Here is an 11,077-nt window from a genome sequence, read left to right as displayed (position 1 = left end):
ATATATATATATATATTTATAATATATATATATATATATATATATATATATATATATATATATATATATATATATGGATAGTAATATATTTTGAAACATCTAAATTATTTTCACACAATAACTACTCAAATGGTAATTCATCAAGTTTTATTTTTTTTATAATAATTCAAATATTTGATTATATTATATAAATTATATTATATTATATTATATTATATTATAATTCCTTTAATTTTGTTAGTACTGTATTTTTGTAGATGATCTGACCAAAGACTTCTATTTAATGACTTTTATTTTGTTTATTTGTAAGCGAAGCAGAAGTCACGTGACATAACAACACAAATTCGGCTGTCATATGATAGTAGTTTCATTTTCAACATGGCTGCACTACACATCAGTTTTCTGCTCCAGCTGTGTTTCTGTCTTGTGTTTTCTCTACCCACGGGTCGAAACTCCATCTGCGGTTATAAGGTGAGTTTTGGCTTACTAGGTGAATTTTCAGAAGTTTTTCCTTGTAGGATCCTTAAGAGAGATTCGAGTAAATGGAAAAACTTAAGTTGCCACTGAGGGAAATATACAAAGAACAAAAAATACCTTAGTAGTAATTATTTTGGACATTCGTTTTTTTTGTTTTTTGTTTTTTGGGACATGAAGTCACGATAATTACATGGTGTTTGGGTCACGTACCTTGAAAATACCATGTTTTGGAACATGTACAGTGCATGGTACCACCACAATACGTTTCTGTCAGGGTTGGGACTGATGTCGTGCACCAACCAATACATTTATTTTGTTTATGGACTAATTTTTATTTAATTTAATTTTTTCGGTCTAGTTTAAAATATCACTTGACACAGTTTTTGCAATTTTGGCAGATCAATTATGAATACAGGAGCTTTATTTCCCAGTAAAGTATAAAGGAAACGATTGTAGAATGAGGAAGTGAATATTTTATGTGAACTGTTGTATCTTTCCACTGTTGATGACCTTGTTGGATCTTTTCAGTCATGTCCAGCCACAAAGCCTTCCATGCTGAACGTCCACCTGGTTCCTCACACACATGATGATGTTGGTTGGCTCAAGACTGTGGATCAGTACTACTATGGAGGTGAAGTTCTGTTCACGTCAAGTGTTTTATTGTTCGCAAACATGCATTGATATGGTAGTAGATCACTTTCTTCATGTGACTGTCCATATTCTGCACATGATTTGTGTGCTGCTTGTCATATGATATGGCAACGCATTGGAGTGGTAATGTTTAACCTCACAGCATAATACACAATACAGTTTTGTTGGTGTCAGGCTTATTCAGGCATGCAAATGAACCACAAACCTCTGTGTTTTTATTCCAATCTTTGTAATTTTTCAGACCGAAACAACATCCAGCATGCAGGTGTTCAGTATATTCTGGACTCTGTGATAGACCAGCTACAGAAGGATCCAGCCCGACGTTTCATCTATGTAGAGACGGCCTTCTTTTACCGCTGGTGGAGGCAACAGAGCCAGAACACACGCCGAATTGTAACTCAGCTTGTCAATGAGGGTGAGGAGGGTATTTGTTTTGGGGACAGTGACTGTGGATATTCCTGAGGAAAAAATGTATATATATATATAAAAAAGAAATTAATCACACAAAAAATCTGAAGTGATGTAAAATGTACTAAAAAGTAATAAAGTACTTTTTTCACCACATATTTATAGTTATTTTCCATAATTTTTGCACAAACGATGTCTGATTAAAAAAAAAAAAAAAAAAAAAAAAAAAAAATATATATATATATATATATATATATATATATATATATATATATATATATATATATATATATATATATATATTTTTTTTTTTTTTAATTATGCTAAAAATGTAAAGTTAACAGTATTAAAAGTACTAATACACTTTTCTTACACCCTGAATCTTTATAATTATTTTCCATATTTAAGGATGTCTGAGATGATAAAAATATAAAAATAATTAAGAAAAGATTAATAAAACACATTTTTACAAAAACATTGCATATAAAGATGCTAAAATTTAAAATGATGTATAAAGTACTAAATTACTTTCCTTACTTCCTGAATATTTATAATTATTTTCCATATTTAAGCATGTCTGAGATGATAAAATTATAAAAAAAATAATAAAAGATTAATAAAACACATTTTTGCAAAAGCATTGTTTTTAAAAACTCTAAAATGTAAAATGATGTAAAAAGGACTAAACTACTTGCCTCACACCTTTTTTCAATCTTTTCCAAAAAAATATTGTATTCAAAGCAAAAAATATTTTTCACATATGCCATGAATTATATACATTTCTTTCTTTTTTCGTAGGTCGTCTTGAGTTCATAAACGGCGGCTGGTGCATGAGCGATGAGGCCACCACGCACTATAGCGCTGTCATAGATCAGATGACTTTGGGGCTGCGTTTCCTGAATGACACCTTCGGCGAGTGCGGGCGTCCCCGGGTGGCCTGGCATATCGACCCGTTCGGACACGCCAGAGAACATGCCTCCATCTTTGCTCAGGTAATCATGGCACATTATATGAGACTATGAATGGTCGGTGTGGTATAGTGGTGCTGATGGCTCTTCCCTTTTTTTATTTTTTTTTTACAGATGGGCTATGACGGTTTCTTCTTTGGCCGTTTGGACTACCAGGACAAGGCTCGCAGGATGAAGACCAAAGAGATGGAAATGCTCTGGAGGGCCAGTGAAAGCCTGACGCCACCCCTCGCTGATCTCTTCACAGGTACTAATCTATAAACATGCTGTTTTATACTGTCTAATAATCCAAATTCAGTTTTTTAAATTCTCCCATAGTGCATGATATAGAGCTTTATATATATATTTAACAATATATATGTAATTTTTTTTTTTTTTTTTTGCTGCTTATTGCGCTTAAACAGTCAAATACACATAAAATAATGTCAAAATGCTGGTCTTGGTGACTATTCACTTAAACACAGTCAGTTATGTTTTAAGTGAAGGTAAACGGATATTAAAAATATCTATATGGCAGTTTTTCCCCATGGTATTGATGTCAAAATTGTGGCCAGTGAAAATGCTGAGTGGCTAGTAACTTTGAAAAACCACTAGCCACAGTGGCTGGAGAGCAAAAAAGTTAATGTCAAGGCCCTCGGCCTCGTCCTGCTCGCCACAATATATATCCTAAATAACTTCACAGTGTTGAGTATGTGGAAGTGTGAATATTAGTTCTCTTAAATGACTAGACAAGTTTCATCTCTAAAGGCGTTCTCCCAAATGGCTATAACCCTCCTGAGGGCTTCTGCTGGGACCAGTCTTGTGATGATGCTCCCATAAGAGACGACCCAGACCTTGAGGACTACAATGTGGATCAGATAGTACAGAAGTTTCTCAATGCATCCTATAAGCAAGTAAGTAAACAGCTTTGCAGCAATGCTCAGTCTAGTCAATTATATGTAAAGTTCACCCGTCTGTGGTTAGCATGGGTGTGCCATCAAATTTTTTTTATTTCCCAGGCTGCCTTTTATAAGACAAACCACATCATCATGACCATGGGTTCAGACTTCCAGTATGAGAACGCCAATCTCTGGTACAAGAACATGGATAAGCTGATCAAGTATGTAAATGCCCTGCAAGCTAAAGGGAGCATGGTGAATGTGCTTTATTCTACACCGTCCTGCTACCTGCAGGAACTCAACCTAGCCAACCTCACCTGGTTAGTGTGCATATACAGATAATACGTTTAGAAGAGGATTTCTCTCAAATGTTCCCTGTGACATTTTCCTGTCTTGGCTGTTTATCATAGGCCCCTGAAGACAGATGATTTTTTCCCCTATGCTGATGATGCTCATGATTTCTGGACTGGTTATTTTACTAGCCGGCCAGCACTGAAGTTATATGAGAGACAGAGCAACAGCCGACTACAGGTGAGACCCACAACCTTCCTCTCTGAAATAAAAAAAAATAATTTCTTTAATCCGTAATGTCTGGTTCTGTCCTTCTAGACATGCAACCAGTTGGAGGTGCTCGGCGGGCCCAAGTCCACATCGGGTCCTTTTGGTGAAGGGGACAGTGATACTATGAGTAAGTCTACATCTGTTGTAAATAAATCACTTATGTTGGCTTTAATCACTTGGTCTGTTTGAAATCGTATCCTTTTGATCAGAGAGGGCGATGGGTGTGGCCCAACATCATGATGCTGTGTCTGGGACAGAGAAACAGCATGTGGCAAACGACTACGCCAGGAGACTGGCTACAGGCTGGGAACATTGTGAGGTACAAAGATAAAATATTTCAACCTAACTAAGCATCATCCATTATTAGTGGTGCTTGCTACATATAATACGGCTTATTATGCAGAGGTGTGCTGTTAGAATTAAATCTGTTTCCCCACTGTCTAAATATACAAATAAAACAACGATATTGCAAAACAAATATTTTGCTACTCTCCCTTTCTTGTTGTAGGTGCTGGTTTTTAATTCTCTGGCTGTTCTCAGTGGTTCTGAAGCTCTGCGTGTGTTCTGTGAGAATCTCAACATAAGTGTGTGTCCCCTCACAGAAAGCAGCCATAAGGTACGATACACAGTAGAGCTGCACGATTAATCGTTAAAAGATTGCGATCTCGATTCAAACATCCATGCATTTTTAAATGACAATGATTTCGCCTTTGCCTATTAAGCCTTTGACAAAATCACACTGGAACATTAAAATCGGATATTAAAAAGGTTGGATATTAAAACTGATGTCTATGGTAGTGATCAAAATAATCACCTTTTGATTTGAAAGTAACTTGGCACTTCAAGTAACGATTATATTGATTACATTGTTTCGCCACTAGGTGGCGACGAGTGACTATTCAAATTTTTTACTGGTATTTGTCATTGAATCATTAATTCAAGAGATTCATTCAAAAATGCTGATTCATTTTAAATAATTCAGATTAATTAAACATTTTAAATAGACTGCAGCAATTAACATTTAGTCAGAACCTCTAATAAATTACGTTATTTTGTTTAGTTGTTTTGTGCAAGCATCGTGATTCTCAATTTATCCAGAATCGTGCAGCTCTAATACACAGATTTCAGTAAATAAATGCATACAATAAAAAGCACATTCACTATTGAATTCTGATCATTCTTTTTCTTAATCTTTCTCAGTTCTCTATGAATGTGTACAATCCTCTGGGCAGGACTGTAAGCTGGCCTGTTCGTTTGCCTGTCAATGGTTCAGTGTACAGTGTTACTGATGCTAATGGGAAAGCAGTGGACAGTCAGGTTGGAAACTGTGTTTGCATGAATTACGAATCGTATGCGTTACATTTATGAAGTGAAATCAATAATATTTCCACTTCTCTTGCTATCGGTCAGGTGGTCCCACTGTCTAAGTCCACACAGGAAGTGAGACGGAACAGGGGTAGTGCTAAAGGTGAGCTGGTTTTCCAGGTTGAAGCTCCTCCTCTTGGGTACAGTACGTACGTCATTTCCATGGTTCAGGATGAGCCTCCAGCATCCAGTTCCAAACCGACAGCCCCTCGCTCCATTCAGAACAAGGTAAACGAAGCAGCATAAGTGGAAACCATCCATTTAAACTCTTTACTATTATATCAATTTAAAATAACTTTCCTGCTTGAACATATTTTAAATGTGACAGCAAAGCTGCATTTTCAGCATCATTACTCCAGTCTTCAGTGTCACATGATCCTTCAGAAATCATTCTAATATGATTATTTGCGGCTCAAGAAACATTTATTATTATATCAATGTGGAAAACAGTTGTGCTGCTTAATATTTTGGTGGATTTTTATTTTATTCTTTGATGTCACTTTTGATCAAATTAGTATTTGTATTAATTTTTCAAAAAATATTTACTGACCCCAAACTTTTGGTATATGAAACTCAGATCTATTTTTTTTAGCATCTAAATACTGTATCTTTATCTAGAACACATGTTTTGTATTTATCAACTTGTACGCCATGATAAATGACCTTATGTGAACTTGACTGGTGGTTTTCACATGCAAAGGTTAGCTAAAAGAAAACAAATGTCATTTGCATGTTTTCATAGAACCGAAAGTACAGTAAAAGATTTTTACATGACTTAAAGATACAGTTGCAAAATATATTGAACTTTTAGGGTGAAAGAGTAATGGTAAATAAATTATAAATAAAATAATTTTATTTATATATAATTTTATTATATAATTATAAATTATATAATAAAAATAAATAAATAAATAGTCATTACTATTTAATAAAGTAAATAGTAATGACTGTTTCTGATGCAACAAACAACTCAAAATCTACTAGTCAGTCCCACCAGGATTTCACACATTTATTTATTGCAATCAAAATGACTTATTTTGTGGTGATGCATTTATTGGTTTTTATCATTAGGATTCCACATTTCCACATTATGCAGAAATCTTTTTTTTTTTTTTGGAGTACTAAATTCTGACACACAACTTTTACGCATGCAGAATGCTTTTTTGTTGTGTTTCACTGGCAGAATCGCGGAAAACTGAGGCTGACCAGTGTTAAATTACACTAAAACTGCATCATGTTTCAATTAGCATAAATAATAAATCTGTTCTTCTGTATGTGTTTTAGTTCTTAAAGGTGACCTTTGATGACACCACAGGTCTGTTAAGCAGCCTGACGAACCTGGAAACACAGCAAACCATTCGACTCACTCAGAACTTCTACTGGTCAGTTTAGGCTGATTCAGAATCAGTCTCTCCCTACAATTTAGTATTACCTTGTTTTTTGGATATGTACAATTCTAATACTATATTATTTTTTGAATTACCTTGGAGTACAAGCAAATACAATTAAACGTGAGTATGGTAATGATTCAGTACTGTACATTTTGCTTGTGAATCTGCATTGAATGTTCCCTTTCCTTGTCGTGTTTGATAGTATAAAAAAGTGAATCACCATATTTGTATACTTACAGGTATAATGCAAGCGCTGGGAATAACAAGGAGAGCAGGCAGCCGTCGGGGGCTTACATCTTCAGACCAAATTCATCAGACCCCTTCATCGTTAACAAGACTGCTGAAATACAGATAGTTACGGTGTCCAGCGCAGTTCAAGAGGTGACGCAGTGGTTCAGCCCGTGGGTGTCTCAGGTTGTCCGTCTGTACAAGGACCGCAGGGAACTGGAGCTGGAGTGGACCGTGGGACCCGTGCCTGTCGCGTGAGTCAACGTACACACGCATACGCACAGTTCTCTAGATCAAGGATTAATATCAGCTCTCTTTCTCTTTACAGGGATGGTTTAGGGAAAGAAGTGATCACTCGTTTGGACACCGATATCGAGTCCTCTGGATATTTCTACACTGATTCTAATGGCAGAGAGGTTTTAGAGCGACGGTGAGGAGATTAAAGATTAAAGAAAGGATTGAAATGGAAAACTGAAGTAGAATATCACATTTTGCTTTAATTGGTGTAGAAAGTTTCTTTTAATTGCTGTGTTGTTCGTCATGTGCGCTATTGTTTAAATGTTTAGGGTCAATGAGATTTTTTTTTTAAATGAAATTCTCAAGGATGCATAAATTTGATCAAAAGTGACTGAAGACCTTTATAATATTTCAAAAGATTTCTATTTAAAATAAATCCCTTCTACAAGAGTATGAAGCAGCACAACTGTAAATAATCTTAGGAGTGGTGTTGTCATTGTAGGAAAGATTATCGGCCCACTTGGGATTTGAAGCAGACAGAGCCAGTTGCTGGAAACTACTATCCAATCAACTCACGCGCTTACATCAAGGCAAGTGTCGTGCAGCCAATCATGTCAGCTTCCTTATTTTCTTTTGAATCCTGTGTATAATTTTATTGATTTGTTTGTATAATGTATAACATATAATTTGTTGTCTTTTTATATTTCCATGTCTTCATCCTCGCTTTCTGTTGTCACTCAGATTCTCATAAACAGCCTTGAGCTGCCCTAACATGTCAAGAATGTAATATATGTGTGTGTGTGTGTGTGTGGATTTAGGATGACAAGTGTCAGTTAACAGTTGTGACTGATCGCTCTCAAGGGGGCAGCAGCATCTATAACGGCTCGCTGGAAATCATGGTAGGGTAAAATGATCTTTCCTTCTCTCTGTCAAAATCTCTCTGTTCACTTCAATTTAAAAATGCTTTTCTGGCTTTAATACAGAAGGTACAGTGTATTTTTAGAAAATGAAACTTGAACGAGGAGAACAAAATCTAAATTAAGTTAAAAATGAAAAATAAATAAACATTGTAGCGTAATTTCAAATTAGGATTACTTTTTTTTCCTTCAATATTTCTCTCTCCACCTTTCACAAACTTTCAAATAAATGTTTATAAACAAGACTTGACAAATTAATTTTATTTTAGGAAAGGTTTTAATTTAGTTTTTGTTTTGCATTATCTTTTAGTATTTTTGTTTTGATATACATGCTTTTTAATTATATTTATATAAATTAAATATTATTTATAATATAACTGCATATTCTTAATAAATATATATATATATGAATATATATATGAATATGCATTTATTTTATAAACTGTTCTTATTTTCTTGTTCTCTTTGTACGTAAAGTGCCTCCAAAATCTTCCTTTATGGCGCTATATACAAATTAAGTTTATTATTATTATAATTATTTATGAGATGGTCTTTTATTGCTTGTTTCCGACACTGAATAAAAAAATAAAAAAGCTAACTGCGACTTTTTATCCCACAATTCAGATTTGTTTCGTGCAATTGCGAGTTTACATCTCGCAATTCAGACTTTTCTTCTCAGAATCTCGTTATATAAACTTGCAACTACGAGTTATAAAGTGAGAAATAGTCACACTTTTCTTTCACGGAAACAAGCTTTCATAGTCTCTATATGCTAACAGCTAATCAAACTCTCTCTCAGCTGCACAGAAGACTGCTGTATGATGATTTTAGGGGGGTGGGAGAGCCTCTCTCTGAACCAGGAGAGTTTTTTCATGGTTTAGTTGCCCGAGGGCGTCTGTTGCTGACCCTCACCCCCCCAGACACGGCCGCAGATGTCCACAGACCCCTCGCACAGGGCATGGTGCTCCAACCCCTGCTCTCCTTCCAGGACGGCACACCTCCCGCCAACACTAAACTGGAGGTTTGTAGAGGATCGGTGGACGGATGAACTGATCTGGTTCCTTATTGTAAGCTTGAACTCTTTCATTCTCTCTCCCATAGTTCTCTGGGCTTCAGGCCGCTCTGCCCCCTGCTGTTCACCTGCTGACACTGTCTCAGTGGGATAAAGACTCAGTTCTCATTAGGCTGGAACATCAGTACCAGGCCAAAGAGAGTAAAACACACTCACAGCCCGTTACGGTCAACTTACAGGTAACAATAGAATTTTTCATCCCCACTTCCAGTAAATCCCGCTGTAGTTAAACACTGATTGTGTTTCATAGACAACAAACATCCAAAATAATTCTGGTGCCATGCAAGATGTTCTAACTATTTAAATGATCTTATGCATTTAGCACTGCACTAAACTTGACTAATCTTTTAGCTTGGGCTCTTTGATGAACTGAAAGCTTTTATCTTCAGTAATGCAATGCAAGTACTTTAAAAGACATAATGCAAGCGCTGGGAATAATTAGACACGTTTTTTTCCCCCACCTACACACTTCCAGTAAATCCCGCTGTAGTCAAACACTGATTGTGTTTCACAGAGAACATGTGAAGCATGTTCATGATTTTCATTATTAAGAATTGGCATTTCTTTAAAAAAAAAAAAAAAAAGTTCTCCTCCAGTAGACCCTATAGCGGTGAACAGAAACTACAACAAATATAATTTTGCATTCCCATTTGCCCAATTGGTCAGAAGAGAGAAATATGTCATATTTTCCATCACTGTCTGTGATGGAGTGTTTCATGGTTTCAGAAACACTCACTAAGCAGCAATAAGAAGTTTTCTGTTATTTAATGCCAAGGTAATAAAACACAAAGTATTGTCTTATAAATGTACATAAAAGAAAAGGAAAAAAAGTGTGTATGTGCATATATATATATATACACACACACTTTTTTTCTTTAAAAATATATATCAAACATATAAACCTTTGCTAGATTTATGATGTTCATAACTGTATGTCATCACAGTCGAAGAAAAGCGTTTCATTTTCACAAATGAAAGTTTGTGATGTTAATATTTTTATATTTATTAATCATTTTATAAGAAGCAGTAAGGCACTTGAAGTAGTGCTATACCTATTGTAAGCATAGTCAGCTCAATCTTGAGGGCCTTATAGATTCTTATAGTAATAAAATAAAACAAAAAACAGATAATTAATCATTTTAATACTGATAATGTTTCTGTTTTCGTCTGTGCAGAAGCTGTTTTCTACTCTCGAGGTGCTCGGAGCGTCTGAGATGAGTCTAGGGGCGAATCAATGGAAAGATGACATGAACCGCCTGCGGTGGAACACAGGTAATAATTACTCTGGGAACAATTGTTATTTACTCTAATTATATCTGAATGCTCAATTGTTAAAATTGTATCTTTCAGAAAAGAAATCAAAGCCCTTCAGTGTCAGAGACCCTTCACCATGGGAAGTGACACTAAACCCAATGGAGATCCGCACCTTCCTGTTACGGGTACGGCAGCTGTAGAACTGACAGATCACTGTAAGAGCCAATCAGAGTGTAGCATTGCAGTATCTAAACCCTGCCTGCCACTGATTCAGAGCTGAACTACACGGCATAGGTTTGAGGATTTTTCTGTGTGCTTCAGTTGCATAATCCAGGGAACAAAATTAAAAAAAAAATTTTCAATGTTCAAAGAATGCATATTCTTCAAACTGCACTGTGCCACATGTTCATAAAGATGTATATGATCTATAAGAACTCGAAGTATTTAAGTTTTAAATTCAAGTTTCTTCTGCATGAGCTGTCTTGGCCAAATCAGCATCTTGTATTTCTTCTGTGTTGAAGACACATCTCCTTAAATTCATTTGTGCAATAATTTTGATTGTATTTTTCTACTGTGCCTTTCATACAAAAATTACGTTTTTAATGAATGAACTGTGGCATAAATGTAATGACCAGAAATAAAAATGTTTTTAAATGATACATGATGCGTA

At 35.4% G+C, this 11,077-nt stretch overlaps 1 protein-coding gene across 1 annotated transcript; it reads left to right on the top strand.

The window, feature by feature from the left end:
- The first annotated feature begins 340 nt into the window (after positions 1 to 340).
- man2b1 (mannosidase, alpha, class 2B, member 1) lies at positions 341 to 11,065 on the top strand. The gene is made up of 22 exons (XM_079857435.1): positions 341 to 471; positions 1,006 to 1,108; positions 1,370 to 1,543; positions 2,335 to 2,528; positions 2,619 to 2,751; positions 3,252 to 3,397; positions 3,503 to 3,702; positions 3,793 to 3,913; positions 3,992 to 4,070; positions 4,153 to 4,262; positions 4,452 to 4,559; positions 5,144 to 5,260; positions 5,354 to 5,536; positions 6,593 to 6,690; positions 6,939 to 7,181; positions 7,256 to 7,357; positions 7,667 to 7,754; positions 7,983 to 8,063; positions 8,881 to 9,102; positions 9,183 to 9,332; positions 10,329 to 10,425; positions 10,504 to 11,065. The coding sequence occupies exons 1-22, from the start codon at positions 379 to 381 to the stop codon at positions 10,605 to 10,607; spliced, it is 2,946 nt and encodes a 981-aa protein (XP_079713561.1). The 5' UTR covers positions 341 to 378; the 3' UTR covers positions 10,608 to 11,065.
- Positions 11,066 to 11,077: the final 12 nt, after the last annotated feature.

The sequence above is a fragment of the Squalius cephalus genome, assembly GCF_949319135.1.
Source record: "Squalius cephalus genome assembly, chromosome: 22".
In the NCBI taxonomy this organism is placed as follows: domain Eukaryota; kingdom Metazoa; phylum Chordata; class Actinopteri; order Cypriniformes; family Leuciscidae; genus Squalius; species Squalius cephalus.
Note: the sequence above shows the minus strand (reverse complement) of the source record. Positions and strands in the feature narration are given on the sequence as shown.